Source organism: Rhineura floridana, chromosome 15 (assembly GCF_030035675.1).
Source record: "Rhineura floridana isolate rRhiFlo1 chromosome 15, rRhiFlo1.hap2, whole genome shotgun sequence".
NCBI classification, from domain to species: domain Eukaryota; kingdom Metazoa; phylum Chordata; class Lepidosauria; order Squamata; family Rhineuridae; genus Rhineura; species Rhineura floridana.
Window position 1 is genome coordinate 16,058,047 of NC_084494.1, and position 22,150 is coordinate 16,080,196.

The 22,150-nt window shown below is 42.8% G+C and overlaps 1 protein-coding gene across 2 annotated transcripts in view; it reads left to right on the top strand.

The window, feature by feature from the left end:
* RPS6KA1 (ribosomal protein S6 kinase A1) overlaps positions 1 to 22,150 on the top strand; it is a 128,222-nt gene that overhangs the window by 2,455 nt on the left and 103,617 nt on the right. The window contains exon 2 of one of the 2 annotated variants that reach the window (XM_061598042.1): positions 16,681 to 16,725. The exons of the other annotated variant lie outside the window; for it this stretch is intronic. Coding sequence (XP_061454026.1) covers positions 16,681 to 16,725 — 45 coding nt within the window. The remainder of the gene's footprint in view (positions 1 to 16,680; positions 16,726 to 22,150) is intronic. 2 annotated transcript variants of the gene reach the window in all.

The following is a 22,150-nucleotide window of genomic DNA, read 5'->3' on the forward strand; positions in this document are numbered from 1 at the left end:
ACCTTGGGGTCCTTTCTATCAGGGGTGGTGGGCTTGTTACCTAGTTGCAGCAAATGGCCTGGATGACAGACCCCACACCTGCAAAAAAAAAACAACCCAGGATTTGTAGAGATGCCAATTTCTACTTTTTTACTTACTTATGGAAAGATGTTGTGAATTTTGGAATGATTCTAAACATATAATTGGTGGAGATGCCAACCATCTTTATCTTAGGCCTGAGCTACACATGCACATTGACCCCATCTGCACTATACATTATACCACTTCAAACAGGTATGGTTTTCCCCAAAGCATTCTGGGAATTGTAGTTTGTTAAGGGGAAGAGGGATTGATTGTTAAGCCACTCTGGGGATTATAGCTCTGTGAGCAGTATAGGGGTCTCATAACATCTCTCAGCATCAAGAAGCTACAGTTCCCATGATGCTTTGGGGGAAGCTATGGCTGTTAAAGTGGTATAAGAGTGTTTTAAATGTATGGTGCAGATGTGGTCCAGGTCTCTTCATCTCTTCCACCTGCTGGTATGCCAAACTGAGACTGTATTCCTTCTGTAATGCAGAAGAGTGAGCTAGTGCAGTATAGTGATTCAATAAAAGCAGGAAGAATTCCGATTATTTGTCCTTTTTGCCCAGCATTGTCCACTCTGGCTGGCAGCAGTTCTCCAGGATCTTGGGCACAGGAACGCTGTCCTAATCACCTGCTCTCTGATCCTTTTAACTGGAGTTGTCTGAGTTTGAATTTGGGGTCTTCTGCTCGCAAAGCAGGTGCCCAAACTTAGTGCACAGGATTGGGGTATGTGTCTTTTAGAGCTGATTAATTGGCAGCTGTCTGGCAAACAGTATATTGATGCTACGGTGGCATGAAAACTTTGCACTGCTCCTTTAATGTGTGGCTTTTAATGGCCACAGTGTGCTTGCTGCTGTGCAGAACTTGGAGGAGGAACAGTCCCTGCCTAGTAAGCTCAGTCTTGCCCAGGAAAAACGTGGAAATAGGGCAAATCTCAATCAGCGCTTTGGGCAGATGGTGTATGTGTTAGAGGGAAGGTCAAGTCTGTTAAGGTGAAATTTAGGGTGGGCCAAGAAAAGACAAGGCAGTAGTGTTGTTTGAAGATTTTGCCAGTCGTGTATTTAAACACTGGCCTGAGGCAGCTGCCTCGCTCTGCCTAATGGTAGAGCTGCTCCTGCTACAGGGTCTGGTGGGTTAATATATAAAGCCTTGAACAACTTGAGTCCTGGTCACCTTAAGGACCGTCTGAGCCCTTCCATTCTAGACCAGTCACTGAGATCATTCAGAGGAACATTGTTAGTTGTCCTCCATGTTACAGAGGCCCAGTGGCTCCCAACCAGAAGTGAGGCATTTATTGTCGCTGTTCCCATGCGGCAGAACACTCTTCTGGCAGAGATTTGGCAGGCACTCTCGCTTTTGACTTTCAGATGTCTCTTGAAGGCTTTTTTTATGCTGGAAGGCTTATGCAGTTGTTTCAAATTTTCTTGAATAGCCAGTCATTCTGGATTGCTTTTAACATTTTTTTTATGTTGCTGTATATTGATGTTTTGTGAGAGGGTGGTATTTGCATACTTTTATAAATACATTTTTTAACAGGCTAACAATTTCCAGAAGAACAGCCCTGTTAAGTCTATTGCAGTAATACTATTTTGTTATTTCCAGGCTAGTAACTTATTTACAAGGCTGCTATAGGCTAGCAGTCTTCAACCTTTTCAGATCCAGCCCCCCCCTTAATTCAACTATGCATTTAGGGACCTGTTTCTTAATTTTGTTTTACCATATATTCATGTGGTGGTGCTATTGTTGCAACTTGCCTAACATCACGCCATGACCCAGTAATGGGTCCCAACCCACCAGTCAGTGCTCTAGGTCATTGGTTCCATTTTTTCCCCCCATGGACCACTTGAAAATGCTGAAGCTCTTGGTGGACCACATATCACAGAATCATAGAATGGTAGAGTTGGAAGGGGCTTATAAGGCTATCGACACCAACTCCCTGCTCAGTGCAGGAATCCACGTTAAAGTATACTCGACAGGTGGCTGTCCAGCTGCCTCTCGAATACCTCCGGTGTTGGAGAGCGTCCCACTTCCCTAGGTAATTGGTGCCATTCTTGTACTGCTCTAACAGTTAGGAAGTTTTTCCTGATGTTCAGCCAAACTCTGGCTTCCTGTAAATTGAGCCCATTATTCCGTGTCCTGCATTCTGGGATGATCGAGAAGAGATCCTGGCCCTCTGCTGTGTGGCAACCTTTCAAGTGCTTGAAGAGTGCTATCATACCTCCCCTCAGTCTTCTCTTCCCAAGGCTAAACTTAATTATTTTTCTGCCTGTTTTAGCAATCGTAGTGCGCTCTGCTAGATTTTAAATTGTATTTTTGTTGTTTCTTTTATTTCTTATATTGCATTACAATTTGTGTTCCGTGTGATTTCAATTGTAATACAATAAAATACAGTCTAAGAAATAAAAGGAGCAGTACAATGCAGTTAAAATCAATATGAATATTTAATAGGGACATGCCACAGACCACCTGAATGAAGATCGTAGGCCACAGTTTGGGAGCCTCTGCTCTAGGCTGTGTCCAAGAACTCTTACTTGGCTCCCGCTGGTTGTCTTGGTGTGCAGGAGACCACCACTTTAATAACTTGTAAGAATTAGAAGAATTTTTTTACAGAAAGAATATGAAGCCTTAAACTGGGATGGGGAACGTTTTTCAGCTCAGGCTACATTCCATCCAGACAGCCTTCCAGGGGGCCACTTAGCAGTGGTGGGTGGGGCCAGAGGCAAAAGTAGGTGGAGCAACAAATTACATTCCATCCAGTCCATAACAGCCAAGGAGATATGATGTAGGGCTGGTGAGGGATGTGGCTTAGGAGAGAGTGTGGCCTGGGAAGAGTCCCCAGAGCCAGACAGAGAGGCCTGGAGGGCCCTGTTTGGCCCTGGGGCTCGAGGTTCCACACCCCTATCCTAAATAGTGCTTCAGCTTCTGTTTTATTAAGGCGCCTGGGACATACCTTGGAAGAGAGGGGGGACTTGGCTCAATAGAGGGATGGGGAGTGACCGAGAGAAGAAAGCAAGCAGGGCATATCTTGCAAAGTTAATGGTTTGACAGAGATCTGCTCTTTTGTCCCTCCATTTCAGCTGGGCAGCCCAACAGGTATGCCCATCGGCGATCCACAAACCCAGAACAGATCTTGTCTGATGGGAATATGGCCCTTTCCTCTGCCCAGGGTTATTCCTCCCTCCTCCCCCAAGGTTAATCCCCTCTTACCTGCGGTATGGGACTTGAGCTTTAAATGGCCCAAGAGAGCCTTAAGTGGGACTGAAAAGGTGGCCTGTGATAGGCAGCCTTTTCTCCCTCCTCCACCATCTGAAAGGAGCCTGCACTTGACCAGTCAAGGATCTTTACACACGAGGAGACCAAAAGCCTGAATATAAGTTGTGGCTTGGGATCAGAGAGGTAGTTGAGCTACAGAGCTCCTTTTTATTTCAAAGGTCTGCTTTGTTCACTTGACCTCCCTTTGCCTTATTTTGCACTTAGTAAATGTTACCTAAATAGGACAGTCGGGTTTGTGCACTTGATTGCCAAACTCTCAGGGTGTTTTAACACCCACCCACATGCCTAGGGCATTTGGGAATTCCCACTGCTAGGTAAAAGGATTTTGGGGGCTAGAGAAAAGCAGATAGCTGAGAGTGATGTAGAGAGAGTGGATGTGCCGGCTTTAGCTCTCACGGTTAAATACAGATGGATTGGCTGGAAATACAAGGTGCATTGGTCCAGCATCCTGGGGATCTAGAACTAGATTGACACACACACCCCAAGATTGTTCCTGTTTTGGGGGAAAAGGGGTTTAGGGAGTGGTGGTAGGTATATTCTGGAAAACTGGAGAAATGTAGCTGGTCTACCTTGCAAGACAGTTGTGCAAAGGAAGGGAGTAAGTAGGCCATTCTGAGTCTCTCCTTGCGTCACAATAGGAACATGTGAAGATTGCTTGTTTGCATGCGTAACACACAATAGTGCATAACTCCCACAATCATGTAGCACACCATTTTCACTGTTCCCTCAACTTTGAAGTGCTAATGTGTAAAGGTATTACTTGTAGGATTGGGTTTTGCTCAGTTCCTTGTATCAAAAGCAAAGGATGAGAAGGTAGACAAATGCCATTGACTTACTGGTTTTCTCTATTGAGTACCTGGCTTATGTATTTATGCTAATACATTTTTTGTTGGGTGAATGGGTGGTGATACCGCTGGTCTTAGGGGAACTGTGGTTCTGCAGAAGTGTTTTCTGTGGATCTTCAGTGTGCAAAATACACAATTTGTTTTGAGGTGGGCTGACTTCTACAGCCTTGTGTGTATGTATATGCAGTTATGCACACACCAGGAGCAGCCATTGAACTGTTTAAACCAGGCTTTGCCAACCTTGTGCCCTCCAGATATTTTGGACTACAATTCCCATCAGCCCCAGCCAGCACATGGTAGCTGGGGCTGATGGGAGCTGTAGTCCAAAACATAATACAAAGTAGTGAGGCCTTTAAACCAGGTTGGCAAAGCCTGGTTTAAAGGTAGCACTACTTTCTCTGTATTTTTCTCGTTATTTATGCTTAACCAGTTAGCTCAACGAAGTCTCCCAAAGAGTGATTAAGCTTGCCTTTAAAAAAAGAGGAAAGGAAAAAATAGATTCCCTTCTCTCTACATGGCTTGTCTCATATGCCCCCTGGGGTCTGGGTGAGTTTCCTCTGATTCTTTTATTCACTTCAAAAGAGTTATGCCGCCTTTTCAAAGAAATAATTCCATCTCTTAAAATGTGATGACATTTGAAGTCAAGGCTGGCAGTCTTTTTTTTGCCATATATGTGTGTATATATATATATATCCGAATCTACCAAATCTACACTTTCATAACATGAGAACCAAAACACAGCCATCCTTCAAAATTCGCACTTATCTGAATTTTCGGATGCAGTTCTCTTACTAAGTAATGTTTACAGAAATACATGTGTTATGAGGAGATGTGCATAAAAATGAATATATGAGTGAAAATCATATATGCAAATTCATTATGCGATGAGAGATTGCTTGCCAAAATGTGTACGTTAATCAAAGCTTCCTATAGAATGTGTTTAGTAGGAGAATTTCACACTAAAATGCTGATGAATTTTCATGAGGAAACTGCTCGGTATTATAAAAATACCAGAGAGAAATAAGAACTAATTTGGTTGGTCCTATTTCTTACAAGCAGCGGAGCGAGAATGTAAACCAGGCCCACCTTTCTCTATATAAATAACAACAGACACAATCTTCTTAGGTAAAAGATAAAGAACATTTACTCACGAATTCCTCATATGTTCAGAAACATAGGATCTAGCTTAGATGAAAGAAAAAAATAGTCTCAGTCCGTCTTAGTCTTTAGTGTTGATGCTCTCAGCAGAGAGAGCATCTGCCATGCGGCCTCTCCCAATGGTGGATAGATCAGCAATGGAGAATATTCAAAAATCTCCCAGGACAAAGGAGGAGGAAGACAGGTAAGTAACCCCACCCATTAGGAAGTTACATCATGGTAAAACAGGTACATGGGATATTCCCCAAATATCCCTTAAAGGGAACATGCAACATTTGCCTATTCCAACAGAAACTCATAAATTACTGCAGGAATGTGGAGAACTGACTTTTAAGACTGGAAAAAGAAGAACCAAAATTGACAGATCCTTCCATTGGGTTGCATTTTTAAACTCCTGCACAAAAATAAAATATTTCCTGCACACAGGGTGCTAGCTTGTCAGTGCGTGTGTAGGAAGGATTGGTGTTTATGCAGAGGTGGTATTTTTCTGATGTGCAGAGTCAACATTCAGACACATAATCCCCACTACCTGCAGTAAGTTGGGTTGTATCTAGCTAAGATCTACTGAGAGTAGACCCATTGGAATTAACGAACCTATGTAAGCCATGTCCATCAATTTCAGTGGGTACAATTTGAGTAGAACTTAGTTGGAACAATTCCACTTTGATTCTGCTGATCGTATAAACTGACCATAGAGCCGTTCTGAAAGCTCAGATCCGTTTTGTCCATGCAGGCACTAGGCTGGTGTGTGCTTGAGAGTAGGGATGTGTAGAATTCTCCCCAATTTGGATTTGGTACTGAGTTTTCCATTAATTCACTTGTTCTCTATTGTTGCAGATTGGATTTTTATGTAGCTGTTTTTGAAAATTGGTTTTTTAAAAATCTGCCTCTAGAATATTGATACTAAGAACAATAATTCTGTTGATATTTCCATTCATTTTAAAATATTTCCTTTTAAAATATTGTTACTAGTATCAATTTTTCTTTGTTTTTTTGCGAAGGGAAAAATAGTTTGGTAAAAGAAGTAGCTAGTGGACAAAGAACGAACTCAAATCTAAACCAGCCCTGTTAGGTCAGTGGAATGATTTTGAACTGGACTGGCTAACAGATCCCATCCCTAGTTGAAAGACAGGGAAGTCCTGTAATATGGCTCCACAGAGAATTCTCTCGACTCCAGCTTCATGTCTTACAATTCAGTGTAACTCATACCATGAAATGTTATGGGAAACATTTTAGGCAGTCCAAAATAGCAATAGTCTGTTCCTTTTGACATGTGGGTATGACTGTGGATTTCCTAGGATTGTGTTCCAGTAAGTTCTACTCATTTATATTAATGAACCTAAGTTAGTCATGTCCATTAACGTCAGTGGATCTGGTTTGAGTAGGATTTGCATTGTAGCTTAGAAAAAGTGGGATGGGGAGCTACCTCTGTTATGCGGGGGGAGCATTCTGTTAGACTGAATGGGCCATGGAAAAATGTGCAAATGCTCATTTATATGCATAGATGCAAATTGAGGCTTTAAACGTCTCAGAAGACAAGCCAACTAATTTCACATCCAAATTACCCCAGATAGGTTTTTAATTTGTGCCCCACCCCATATTCAGTTCCTCATCGGTTCCTCTTCAATTCATTTACTCCCAATTTTGCAACAGATCCTGTTTCAAATCAAATCAATTCCCTTTCAGTTACTCCTGTTTGTTATCCCCCAATCTCCAGATAATATGTAAAATTAATTTACTTCCCTAAATAAATATCCTATCCAAGATCAACCTCAATTCCATTCCCCCAAATTCATTAGCCGCCTGGAAACACTCAGAGGGCTCTGAAGAAGCATCGGGGGTCATGCCCCATGAGCCCGCCATTAACCGTGCCCAAGGGCTGGAGGAGCCTCCTGTGCCGTGCAAGACTGGAAAATGCAGATCTTTGCCTGTCCAAACACTTGAGATGCTAGGCTTTATTTATTTATTATTCCAGCGTGGCGACCCTTTCATTCTTCATTCTTGTCTCAGTTTTGGAACATTGTTGTATGGTTGTTTAATTGCCTCTCCTCATGTTGCATTAGGCTTTGTGTTCTGTTAGCCCATCGTTCCCTGCACGCCGTCCATGCTGTCTGGAAAGGCCAGGGCATCAAGTAACAACTTACGTGGAGGAAGCGAGCGGTTGCAGAAAGTATTCTTGCATTGTTTTCACTAAATTGGGCAGAGTGCAGTGAAGAGACTTTATGCCTTCGTTGGTTTGATCAAGGTGTGTTTCTTTTTTGTTTAGTTTTTTAAAAAACGGACTTTACTTTGTACTTAGCTCAGCGGCAGAGCACTTCCTTTGAATGGAGATGGTTTCCAGGTTCATTCTGTCATGACTGGTTAAAAAGGATCAGGTACTACCAGGGGATGGGCCTGGGATCCTGGAGGGCTGGCCTAGATGAACCAGTCGTCTGACCTGATACAGTGTATACTCGCTGCCAAGTTATGTGGGTGATTGCTTTCTTCTTCCAGCACAAAGGCACTGTTTATTTATCAAGCTCCAGTAATCGGGAGAAAGGTTAGCGCCAGTCTGTGGCATACAGGGCTTTTGTCACACTTGGGAATTATTCATTAATCCTGCTAAACTTTTCCTCCTGGCTCAGGTCTGCAAGCACTGTGGCTTGGACTTTTGGAAGGTCCATGGATCTTGCATTTAATGTAGGGGAGTGGTTGTTCTTTGTTACACTGGCTTGGAAATGAAGGTGTTTGAAGCCTGCTGCTTTGTAATCATAGGGATCTTGAATTTTTATCAAGTAGGAAATAGTCAGTTGTCCTTTTTTTTTCTTCCTGATAAGTGGCCACCCAATAAAAGCTGAGAGGCTTTTATAAATGTATCTATCTTTACTTTTTTGAGCAGAGGGTAGGTTAATAATGGGAGTATTTCACCTCCATGGTGCCATCTTTATTGCTGCCTTCAAGAAAATAATGTATAAGAACTGAAACCTCTTCAAAACTGTCAGGAAGCTGTATATGCATCCCTTTTGCAGAATGCTGACTGTTTCGACGGAATGGAGTAGGGTGCACTGGGCTTTGTTCATCCCCTGCCATGTTCCAGTTCCTTCCTCTTTATGGCATCTATGTACACATGCACACGTGCACACTCACTAGGTAATGAGTATTGTTGACCTTGGTGCAAATGTATTCTGCAATCTCAGGCTTGTTTCAGATTGCTTTAATCATCTTAGCTTCCCCAAAAGAAACCTAGGCATTGTGTGATGATAGTGAAAATTCTTCATCACAGATTCCTGGTGCCCCCCTTCTTTTTAGAATTATAATTCCCTAGGGAGAATGATTTTTTATTAATTAATGATATTTATTAATCATATTGCGCCAGTGTGGTGTAGTGGATAAGGTGTTAGACTACAACCTGGGAGACCAGGGTTTGAATCCCCACACAGCCCTGAAGCTCACTGGGTGACCTTGGACCAGTCACTGCCTCTCAGCCTCAGAGGAAGGCAATGGTAACCCCCCTCTGAATACCACGTAGCATGAAAACCCTATTCACAGGTTGCCATAAGTCAGAATCAACTTGAAGGCAGTCCATTTCCATTTTTTTCATTAATCATATTTGTGGGCTGCCTCATAACATAAAAGTTCTCTGCGCAGTTTAAAATGAACGAAGTTTTGGGTTCCTCCCCCCCCATCCTGCCCTGCAGATATACTCTCTGTATGAACTCTTTTAACAAAAACCTGAAACCACTTAGCAAAAAAAGGTCATGCCCTGAGTATGACAATAATACTGAGCCAATGTACTGCCAAGTCACAGAGGGAATTTGAATATAACGTATTCCCTCCGGCTTTCTGCATGCAGTATGTTATGATCTGGGTTACAAGAGTTAACTTGGTTTTGTGTGGGTAGGGCTGATAGATGGATAATCCTGTTTAACGTGGGTGTTAGTGACCTTCTGATCCCTTCCAGCCATGAAATCCAGGGATTGGCCTAGGCATGGAGGAGTTCACTTGCCCTTGGACTGGCATTGTTTTTTGTACATACTTTTCACATTGATACAAGAAGTTCTGTAGGGGTTGAGAGGCGCAATTTGGAGCTGCCAGAAAGCAGAACTTTGGCATGCCTGAAGAGGTAGCCGGGGCAGGAGTACTCGGGGGGGGACGGGGGACTACGTCTTTCTGGTTTTTTTCCAAATAGTGGCACTGGAGGGCATAAACAGCTGGGTCAGTTTTAAAAATGCATTGCAGCAGCAGGTTAAAACATTAAAAGCACAGTAGAATTTTTTTAAAAAGTCTTTGCCACACTCCTAAGAGGGGGATGGGGACAGACTGAACCTTTTTTAGGAAAAAGTTTTACAATTTGGGTAGAGCTACTGAGAAGGCCCCACCAAGCACACATCCAAAGCAGCAGGAGCCTTGAATGCAGTACCCCAGCAGGTTCATGTGGGAAGAGGCGGTCTTTCAGATAACCTGCCTCACACTTCGTGCTGCTGTTGCCCAAAATGAATTGGAAGCCAGTGCAAAGGAAAAAGAGCTGGCTCTGAAGAGTGAACACCAGAGACTGCTCAGGCCTGCTGCATTTTTGCACCAGCTGGAGATTCTGTACGCACTTCAAGGGCAACCCCACATAGAGTGTATTGCAGTAGTCCAGTCAGGATGTGGCCAGAGCCTGAATGATGGTGGGCAGATCTGCAGGAGTCACAGACTTTATCTCCAACCCTCTCCAACTAGTCAAAAAACAATTCTAGCTTGTCTGAATCAAGACTTGGATTATTATCCTATTTCTAACCCATCACAACACCCAAACAGTAGTTCAGGATCCCTGCAGTTTCTATGGCATTAGAAGAAAAGGAAACCTGAGTATCATCCCCATATTGATGATACCCAACTTAAAATCCCTGGACTCCCTCTTTCAGCATTTTCATGAAGATCAAGGGTGAGGGACCTGTGGTCCTCCAGATGTTGTTGAACTACAGTTCCCATCATCCCTGACCATTGGTCATGTTGGCTGAGGCTGTTGGGAGTTGGCAGTCCAGCAGCATAAATTATTATTATTATTATTATTATTATTATTATTATTATTATTATTATTATTATTATTGGTTCATTTATGAATCACTTTTTATAAAGCATCTTCAAGAGATTTCACAACACAACAAAAACATACATAAAGCAATTGCATGCACAGAAACAGTTAAAGCAATTGCATATATCAAAATTACATTATGGTTTATTTCTGTGCTGCCTTTTGGCCAAAAAGGCCCCCAAGGCAGTTCACACACAAAAAATACTAGTAGGAAATGAACAGTACAATTTACAAAAATTTAAGACAACAAAATCTTAACATGTTAAAAAAGCAACAACAGCAGCAAATAAAAATCAAATACATTCATCTTTCAGGGAAAGGCCAGTCCCCAGAAAGATGTTGGAAAGAGCAGGAGTGGGGGTGCAAGGCAGGTGGAAAAGTTTGCCACTGATGGTCCCAGTGCAGTCTCACCCTTACAGCAGTACCTCTCAGTTTGCAGTTCCTCCTTCTAAAGGTCCAGGCAGAGGGGTGGAGCAGGGCAGGTGGAAAGCTTTGTCCCTTGATGGACCCAGTATGGCTTCACAGAATGCAGAAACCCAGTTGATAACTAGAGAGCAGAGGCTCTCCATCATTGGTGTATGTGTTAAAGAGCATGAGGGACAAGACAGACTCATGCAGAGCTCTTTAAGCCAAAGGCCATCCGGTTGAGCAGCAGTCTGCTAGCATAGCCTTCTGGGATCTATCTGCCAGGTAGAATACAAGCTGCTGTAAAACAGTGCCCCAAAGTTGCATCCCTCCAAGATGCACCAGAAGGATATGGCAGTCAGTGGTACAGAAATCTATGGAGAGGTCCAGCAGTTTTCTCCGTGGCCAGATCCCAGTATAGATAGGTCACCAAGGTAACTTCAGTCCGTAAACTAGGCCTGAACCCAGATTGGAAAGGGGTCCAGTAGTACGGCTGCCTTCAGAACCTTGGGGACTATTAGGGCATGGCTGCTGACAGAAGATGGATTGACATGTAATCAGAAGAAAAACCTAGACATGGCTGCAGTGATCTAGCATTTGGTCTAGGAAGGGGGAACGGCTGTAGCTCAGTGGTAGCACATCTGTCTTGCATGGAGAAGGTCCCAAGTTCAATCCCCAGCATTTTTAGGTAGGGCTGGGAGAGACTTCTGCCTGAAACCCTACAGAGCTGCTGCCAGTCAGTGTAGATAATATTGAGGTAACTGGACCAATGGTCTGTCTCCTATGGCTCCTAGGCAGCTTCCTATGGTGTTGCTACTCTCTCTCTCTCTTATTTATTATTTATTTAATTTAATTTATATACCGCCCTAAGCCCAAGGGCTCTCTGTCTACATGTAATTGCTGCATGACAGGCAGAAATCCAGTGGGTGCAACATTCCTGATCAATCCTGAGTAAGGCATTAGCTGTTGAATTGCAGCTGTAAGAGGCAGAGGAACTCTGCCCCCCCCCCAAAAAAAGGTAGAAACCCTAGACTTGAATGGCAGTTATATAAATTATTCTGGGATCCTTGCCATGAAGGACTTAGCAAGGTTTTCTCAAACCTTTGGGTGTCTGTGAGTCACAGGGCAGGGGTGGTGTCACAGTTGTGCTTGGGGATGGGAGAAGTGCTATGTTTGCAATTCCCAAACTATTCAAAGTGTGAATAACTTAATTTTGGAGACTAGCCGTGTGAGAGTGTATATGTGTGTTCTCACCCCAAGGGTTATGGCTCCTGATTCTGCCGGCATGGTTGACATCTTGATAACCACTTCAGTTGGGGAAGAACAGAGAGATGTCTGTCTATAGCAAAAAACAATAAATACCCTTTGGGTTTTTTTTACCTGCTTCCCCTCACTATCACTTTTTGCTTTCTGTATGCTAAAATTAATTTTTGTTCTCAGGATATTTCTCCTTTTCCTTAGCATTTGCTGGGCTTGACTGTCCTTAAAGTCTGCACCAATGAGCAAGAGCAGTAGTGCCATGAATCCATACCTCTCAAAGGCACAAAAGGGTTGACTTTGGATCCTCGAATTGTCTGCACAAGTGTGTTGTTTTCCCCTGGAATTCTCCAAAGGACTGTGCTAGTACCAGCGAATTTTGATTTTAGCACTAAGAATGGTACAGAAGTGTAGGCCTTGTTATTGGCAGCAGCAGTAAACCAATGGCAGAATATAGTATAGTGAACCGCAGTGAGCTGCAATACTTGAGTACAGCTGTGCTTTCTAAGACATTCAAAGAGGTGTACCTCTGCAAGGCTTATTTTCTGCAAGGAAATCATGCATAGTCAAGGGATTTACCAAGCCTTATATGTTTCCCAATGTCTCATTGTACACTTAATTGGAATGCTTCAGCATCCTAAAGGCTTGATTTTTATGTATTGATAAAGAATGACTGGGAAGCTATAGAAAAAGGGATTGAATGAGTTTGTCCCCAAATCTTTGCTAAATGGGCGTTCAAACCATGCTGGCACTTTATTATGCTAATATAACAGCCGTGTAGGTAATGTAAAATTACACAACTGACCCCAGGCGCTTTCAAGCTGGAATTAATTTGCTTTTCATGAAATACACAATCCTCAAAGTTTTAAATAAATAAATAAAACATCTTCCATTCTCCAACACTTAGTGGCTTATTTAGACACGTTCTTACTACAGAAAGGAGATTCCCCCCGCCAGGAGATTTTGCCTTTTAACCCGCGTTCAGGTGCTCTACAGGCTTGCTTAAAAAAAAGGGGGGGGCAATAAATCAAGATTCTGAAGTAGCCAAGCTTGGTGTTGTGTTAATTAGCCTCTTTCTTTCTCTTCTCTCCTCCCTCCCAAGAGGGAGGTTTTAAACAAATAGCCCACCACTGCAGGCACACCTTAAATCGGGCCAGCCCAGAACATTTTGCGCCTGAAGTGGGGACTCCAGATGGCCCCCACCCCATATACACATATGGTAATCAGCAGAGGACCAGCCTGGACATTCTTCTCCACGTGGCTCATTTTAAATGAACACACAAAGAGTTCTTGTGTATTTTTTTTTTTAAAAAGGACACAACAGGTTTATTGCTGCATAATTCCTGAGGGTAGCCAGGCTTACAGGTTTCAGAAAGTGCAGATTTGAAAGATTCAGCTTTAAATGAGAATGGAATTTCTCCCCCATCTCTACCTGCAGCTCAACCCATGGTTGGGCTTCCTCTAACTATCTCAGAAGTGTCTGAGGCTCAGCAAGTGTTGGAGAGCTGATGCACTGGCTGTTCTGGATGGCAATGGCAGTCTGGTTTCTGTGAAATGGGCCGATAATAATACTGATTGATCTCCAGGGTTGTTGTAAGGATTTCAACTAGATAATGCATGAGCTAAAGGTCGTTCATGCAGCAGGATCAGCCAAGCTCAGGGTGCTTCAGCACGGAAAGGGGAGGCCATTGCCTTCCATATAACAATAGACTAACCATGCGCACTCCCTGTCCTTGTTTGTGCTGGCAATTTATCTATGCAAGCGCAAAGAAGGGAAATACAAGAACGATTGGTCTGGCTTTCTTGAGACTTCTGCATCACAGTTGGCGGTCTATTTACATAAATGACAGCCAGAACCGCCACTCATAGCAGCGAGGGAGGAGGGTAACTCTGCCAAGAGTCCTCCTGTAAGGATTCCAGCTGCCACCAAGGTCATATACTTCCAAACTACTCATTTAAAGCACTCTCAAACCAATTTAAAACACCATGGCTTTCCCCAAAGAATCCTGGGAAGTGTAGTTTGTGAACAGTGCTGAGAGTTGTTAGAAGACCTCTATGCCCCTCACTCGCAATTCTCAGAGTGATATGACAGACAGTCCCTCTTCCAAGAGAACTCTGGGAATCATAGCTCTGTAAGGGTGTCTCATAACAACTCTTATCACCCTTCACAAGCTACAATTCCCAGGATTCTTTGGGGAAAGCTATGTGTGTAGGAAGCTGAAATGGGGAAGCTCGGAGGATGGCAACAAGGGAGAGGGCCTTCTCAGTGGTGGCCCCCAAATTATGGAATGTTCCCCCTGACGAGGTGCCAACCCTGTTATCTTTTCGGCACCAGGTCAAGACTTGCCTCTTTTCACAGGCATTTTAACAGCATTTGAATAACATTTATTTTATTTATTTATTTTATTTATTACATTTCTACCCCGCCTTTCTTTTTCATGATTGAAACCCAAGGCGGCTTACATATGGTTCCCAGGCGGTCTCCTATCCAGGCACTGACCAGATCTGACCCTGCTTAACTTGAGCAGGGAGCTGGCCACATGTGCCTTCAGACTATAGCCTGGGACATGTGTTTTTAACTTGCTTATCGGTTTTTATGGGTTTTAATGGTTTAAATTTGTATACTTGTTTTTAATGTTTTTAATTGTTGTAAACCACCCAGAGAGCTTTGGCTATGGAGCGGTATATAAATGCAATAAATAAATAAATAAAAATGTGGATCTCGCACCTTTTTACAGTACAATCCTATGTGTGTTTACTCAGAAGAAAGGATTGAAGGATCCGTCAATTTTGGTTCTCTTGTTTCACATTTTTCCAATCTTAAATTCAGGTCTCACAATTCTGCAGCAATTTGGGGTTTTATTTTAAATCCTCATGAAAATAATCAGCTTTTTAGTGTTAATAGCTCCTAAGAAACACATTTTGGTAAGCAGTTTAGACTAATATAGCCATTTTTTGCAAGCCATAAGCCATTTGCAATCGCTTAAGTCAGAGCTGGGATTTGCAAAGAACCTGTGAATGTGGATGCAAGATCCAGGTTAAAATTGAGGAATTAAAAAGCCGCACCCTACTTTGGCAGTTTCTGTTGTCCTTGGTTGACTTTGTACCTGTGTGTAGCATGGCGAGGATCCAGCTGATAAAAGAGCTGCTTGCGGCTACCTAGGGCACACCTATCAACGTTACTCTCTGCTGAGTCATGCTTGAGATGATGAGCTACATTTAACTCTTCTAATCAGCAAAGGAAGAACTTGCTCAGTACGCTGCAGATAGTATCATTGCACCACTGTAGTGCACCACCACTTGGTGTTAAAACTGTGTGCCCTGTGTTTGCATATTTTTGTTACATGGTCCTTAGACTCTAGAGCAGCGCTTCCCAACCGTAGACCACTTCATGATTTTTTTGTGCCTGTTGTAGCAATTGTAATGTGCTGTGCTAGATGCTGTATATTTTTAATCGTGAATTGATTTTTACCATTAATCTTCTATGTTTTATTTTATGGTATTGCAACTTGAATTCCATGGAAATCCAACTGTGATGCAGTAAAATACAGGACAAGAAATAAAAGAAGCAATAAAAATAAAGACAAATCAACATGAATATTTAATAATAGATGTGCCATCTCCCGTTTTCAACCATAAACCTGCAGATGTGTTGCAGACCACTTGAATGAAGGTTGTGGACCACACGTGGTCCATGGACTATAGCTTGGGTACCCCTGCTCTAGGGCTGTATAGGAGGAAGCTCTGTGACTGCTATACTCCTTTTTTTATGAATAGTACTGTTAAAGCCACATAAAGACTGGCACTTGGAGAATGAACTTGCTATTTGTATGTAGGATAAGAATAAAGTTACTGTTTCAGAGGACACCATCAACTTGTGATTCTGTGTAAGTCTGGATATGCTTCTCTGATCAGAAGGAGATGAATCCAAAGCAGTGACTTTCTCAGGGATCTAGGCTGCATTCACACTGTGCATTTATTCCACTTTAAATAGTCATGGTTTCCCCCAAGGAATCCTGGGAAGTGTGGTTTGTGAAGGTTGCTGAGAGTTGTTAGGCGACCCCTGTTCCCCTCACAGACCTGCAGTTCCCAGAGTTCTCTGGGAAGAGGGGTTGACTGCTAAACCACTCAGAACTGTAGCTCTGTGAGGAGAAGAGGAGTCTCCTAACAACTCTCAGCACCTTTAATGAACTATGCCGGATTCCCTGGGAGAAGCCATGACTGTTTAAAGTGGAATAATAGTGAAATAAATGTATGGTGTGAATGTGGTCCTAGTGGTCAAACTCCTCCATTAAGGCTCATTTAAAGTACCCAGAGTAGCCACATAATTATCTCTATAATTTCTTGCAGTCCACCAGTATGTACAGAGTGTTGTTTTTAGAATAGCTCCCTGCTATAAATCTAAGTGGTATCTGCTTTTTCAAAACACGGTGCGCAGCTTTTATCACCCCACCTAAGATTCAGGGATGGAGCATCTTGCTTATGAAGAAAGACCTTCAGGTTGTAGGTTTGGGGCCAGTAAAAATCACCGAGCAGTGCTTAAGCCATTGCTATTTTTGTTCAGTGAGGGAAGGCGCTACTGGGCATATTCCTAATGGGAAGCTTGGCTCTTTTGCGTTGCAGAATGGACAAGCTGCTCCAGAAGAAAGAAAGGGAGATCTGACGAAGGTAAAACAATATGCATGAACCTTTTCCTGCTCTTAACTACACAGTGCTGGTTTGGATGTTACACTAACCCATACCTTCCAGACTCCACCTTATGTGTTTCCCCCTCCGGCATGGCCACAAGCAGGAGTTCAGGAGTTTTCATAACCACAGTTTAGCTTTGCATTCAAACCTGCACAAACTGTGGTTTATCTTAACTATAGTTTATTGAAACAAGCCTATTTCAGGCCTAGCTGGTGTATTTCAACAAGCTGTAGTTAAGATTTGCCAGTGTTGATGTTTGTTGTTATGTTTTCAAGTTGATTATGACTTATGGGGACCCCATGAATCAGCGACCTCCAGTAGCATCTGTTATGGACCACTTGTAAGTTCAAGTCTGTGGCTTCCTTTATGGAATCAATCCATCTCTTGTTTGGCCTTCCTCTTTTTCTACTCCCTTCTGTTTTTCCCAGCATTATTGTCTTTTCTAGTGAATTCTGTCTTCTCATTATGTGTCCAAAGCATGATAACCTCAGTTTCATCATTTTAGCTTCTAGTGATAGTTCTGGTTTAATTTGTTCTAACACCCAAATATTTGTCTTTTTTGCAGTCCATGGTTAATCTGAAAAGGAAGCTTTCAATCTCCTTGTGGCTGCATGGGGGAGGCGGGGAGGACATGCAAGCCTGAGGCTTGATGCTGCTTGTGTCCTTGTAATGCTAAACCATTCATCCCTATCCTGGTGCCCTCCAAATGTGGCAGAACCCATCAGCCTGCATGGCCAGTGGTCAGGGATAATGCGAGTTATAGTCTGAAACATCTGGAAGCCACCGGAGGGGGGGGGAAGGCTGTGCTAAACGATGGGTAACCATTATTTGTGAACCTTCCCAGTATCTTTCCTGCTGAGTGCAATTGCTCTACGTGACTTCTGTTTGTTTTTCTGGCAATGCTGAGAGTGAAATTAGTCTGTGGCCTTAGATTTTAGTGTGAGGAGCATGAAAAAAAAACTCTACTGCACTGATGCTTCATAGGGCTCTTAATAGAATATAGCTATACCATTATTAAAATATTCTGTTCACATGCTTCTGTGTGTAAAGAGTGTGGGGAATATATTGACTTGGAAGCATGTGTGACACATACTTTCCTCTTGTAATTCTGCCTGTGGCTAGTGTGGTATAGTGGTTACAGTCCTAGTTGGACTAGGACCTGGGACACCAGGGTTCAAATCCCCACTTGGCCATGAGGCACATAAAATTTAATTAGTGAAAACAAATTCAGATTGGAAGCTACTGAAACATTGACTAGAAGTATGACATTTTAATGAAATTGAGTAAAATAGTAGAACATAGGGGCACATTATGCAATAATTCTTAGGGTATTTACAAACAATCAGTCTTTATGAAAAACTTCTTAACAAAATCACTTTCTCAGTACACTAATGTCTGGTCCTTTGCAACAGAGAATTCTTCTACTGCCAGGTGTGGATATAAGCAGCAGTTTTTAATTTTAATTTGATTATTAGTTCATGTATTTACTGGTGGGTGGGTAGGCTAGTAAGAATTTTACTTGTGTAAATGCATTTGCAAGGCTGTATTCATTCCCTGGTTGTTGTTGTTTTTTAAGTTTGAATCATTTCCACCTCCATTCAAATGTCAGGGCTTGTACATGGTAGAGAGGCTTCCATGTGCAACAGGCCATTTGAATGAAAAAAATTGGGCACCCAGTACCAATTCCTTTAAAAATGCTCTGGTGTCAAGTTTACAAATTTCAGCCAGCCTCTTCTCAAGTTAGAATTGACATGGGGGTGAGGGCCCACTGAAAGAAGTATAGGCAAGCCACTCTTGCTGTGTGCGAGAGAAGGGGTCTTTAATTCCTAAACAGTCATCTGCTTGTTAGGTACTTGGGAAAAATGGAAATGGACTGCCTTCAAGTCAATCCTGACTTATGGCGACCCTCTGAATAGGGTTTTTATGGTAAGCAGTATTCAGAGGTGGGTTACCATTGCCTTCCTCTGAGGCTGAGAGGCAGCGACTGGCCCAAGGCCACCCAGTGAGCTTCATGGCTGTGTGGGGATTCAAACCCTGGTGTCCCAGGTCATAGTCCAGCACTCTAACCACTACACCATGCTGTCAATCCCTGCGCAAAGCGCTTTGTCAGCCCTGTGCTCTGTGATTGGGAAGTTGTAAAGATTACAGCTAGATAATGCACATTGCAACACTGTGAACTTTTCACAGTTCAAAACACTATGCAAATGCTAAGTAGTATAAAGTGCTCAGGGTTAGCCCAGAATATTTTTGTACCCAAGGTGGAAAATAGTCTTTTTAAAAAGTACACTTAAGGCTTTATCCCATGTGAGTGCATGTCATCATTAGGATTGGTCAGAGTGACAGTTCCCAGTATTCCCTGGGAAAAGGGATTGATTGTTAAACCAGGCTGGCAATTGTGGTGCTCTGAGGGGAATAGGAGTCTCCGGAGACCTCTCAACACCTTTAACAAGCTACAGTTGCCAGGAGTTTTGAGGCAAAGCCATGACTTTAAAGTGGTGTGGCCCTGCTTTAAATGTATAGTGTAGACAGGGCCTTATATTGAATACTTTATCTTATTTTGGAGACTTAGTGGAAAAAACTTATAGCAAATAAATTAAAACCCAGATGATCCCTTTTCCTGCTAATTTGAACAAGGGGCCCAATAAACTGGGGTGTTGTGTTCAGTGGTGTAGCTGTCCAGGGTCTCGGGGGGTCTTAGACCCTTTACTTTTTGGGGAGCAGGGTCCCTATGTCTCCAGCATCCTGTGAGCCAAGGGGAATGTCTTAGCCACTAAGAAGAATCTTCTAACATGCTTCCTTGAGCTTTTCTGCTGATTGGAGCCAATCAGAGTGAAAGGAGATGAGTCAGCCACAGAGAAGAATCTTCTCAGTAGCTAACCCTCTTCCCTTTCATGCTGATTGGCTCCTAGGGATGTCTATTGTGGGAGAAGGCATTAACAAGGATCTCATTCTCAACCCCGCAGCAGAAACTTACATGACTTACATGAAGGGACCCTGCACTTCTGAATTTGCCACTATACTACTGAATTTGCCACTATACTACTGGTAGTGTTCCTGTGGAAGATCCAGTGAAATGAGTTGAAACTAAACATTCCTGGAGCTCAACCTCTGTTGGGCTCCAGTGAAGCTTATGCTGCAAAACTGAGCTATGGATCAGATCTAAGAATGGGGGAGAAAGCGGATTCAGGTTGCATTTGAAGCCGAATTTATGAAATTTGGATTTTCTGAAACAACACAAGACCTGAAACATAGCCATCCTTCATATTTTGCACATATCCAAATTTTACGATGGAGTTTTCCAACCAAAGAATGCTTGCAAAAATGCACATATTTATTATTATTTTATTTATTATTTTATTATATTGGGGGAAAGTGTGCGAAAAAATAAATATGGGGGAAAATAATGAACACAAATGCATTATATTAGGACAAATTACTTGCATGAATGTGTATATTATTCAAAACTGCCTATAAAACTGCCTACAAAAAAAGTGACAGATTTGCACTGAAGTGCTGACAAATTTTCAGGAGGATTTTAAAAAAATACATTGCTGCAGAAATGTGGAGAACTGAATTTTAAGATTGGAAAAATGAGAAACAAAGAGAAGCAAAATCGACAGATCCTTCCATCCCTAGTAAGATCCATGTGCCCTCCCACTTCGGTGCGTTTAATGGCCTCCCAAGTTTTACCGCCAAAGGTAGCCAAGTTGCTTGCCAAGTTGCAGGGCTGCCAGTAGACAAGGTGGGGCCACCACCTATACTGCCATGGTAGAGCATCTGCTTTGCATCCCAAAGGTCCCAGGTGCAATCCCTGACATCTCCAGTTAAAAGGTAGTAGGTGGTGGGAGAGCTGCTGCCAGTCACAGTACACACTACTGGGCTACATTGACAAATAATCTGACCGGGTACAAGGCAGTTTCCTATATTTAGCTGATCAGGTCAGGTAGGGCCAATTTACACTCCAGAAAAGGATGTCCATGTCGCTCTCTTTAATTGCAGCCAAATCATAAATCCTGCTGGCAGAAGGACAAGAAATTCCTAGCAATCTGATCCCTTGCTGGTTTCGGATAGATGCCCTAATCTTATAAAATGTTTTTGTTTGTTTTTAAGCAGCAGGGTCAGGCAGAAGGCTCTCCTCAAAAACAGCTGGCTAGATCTTGCCACTGCAATGTTAGCCATAAAACTGGGGGCGGGATGGAACTGTAGGCTTGTATTCAAGCTAAATTGGTTTCCTAGCCAAAGCTTTTGGACTGGCAAATGCTGCTAATTTAGCCTGCTTCCTGTTTGTTAGCTTCAGACTTACATGGCAGCAATGTGGCTCTGGAGAAGTCTGGGCCTTTGATAGCCAAATAATAATGCTTTCTGTCATGACTCTTGTTGCAGCTGTTCCTCTTTTGCTTTGCCTTAAAAAAAATTGTCTAGGCCACCTTATTCCTTAGGTTCAGAATAGGCAGCAAACCGCTTTAAAATGATCAGTGCTGGTGCATAAGGATCTGATTGCTGCTCCAATGTGCCCTTGGGGGTATTTCTAGAACAAGGAGAGTTCCAGGCTGAGTTGAAGACTCCTTTTCCCATAGAGCTCAGAAAAGATTAGTGACAGCACAGCCCTGCTAGACTCCTGGTTCCCAGCTGAAGGGCCTCTATTTGCACTTGCAAAGCAGGAACTTGATATGGATGAGGGAGCCACTCAGGGCTCACCTACACAGTGGCTTACTGTGTGTTTTCACAGTTTTCCCTGTGTAAATCCGTACTAACTCAAGCCACTGATAATACAAAAAGGGAAGAAAAAAAGTCTTCAATCTTTTTCTCTAGTGCTTGCAGATGCTTTGCTCTGATGCTTTTAGGTGGGTGTGTCAGTTGTTCCCCTCTCCACATCCACTCCCTCCTCCCTTCATTTTTTCCCCTGTAGGCTGACAAGCAACTTCCGGTTGTTCTCCTCCATTCTGCTAGCCTTTATGTTGCTGCAAATGGTGCCTTTATTTTCTTTTCCCCCTACCTTGTGTGTAAAAGCATAACACTGCTCAAACAGATTTGTATTTCAGCTGTATCCTACCAGGAAAAACACAGATAGTCGCATTTCTGGTTTTTTTTTAAAGGAACCTACTGCAACTGGTAGAACAGACTCAGCATGCTCAGTTGCCTTAGCAACCAGAGGGAGTGGAAATGTGTAATTAGAGGATGGGGCCACAAGGAAAAAGTAAGACTAATCTTCTGTAGAGAAATGCCTACTTGTGTGAATGGGAAAAAGCGATTGTCAGCAAACATTGGGCAGGAACTGCGGACCATGCAAATGAAAAGCGAAGGTAAAAGAAGTGTATTGCCTACAAAGAAATGCTCCCATGTAGATGAGCCCTGAGTTTCTGCACCTGTAAGGGGTGCTAGTGTGTGACCAGCCTACAGTGCT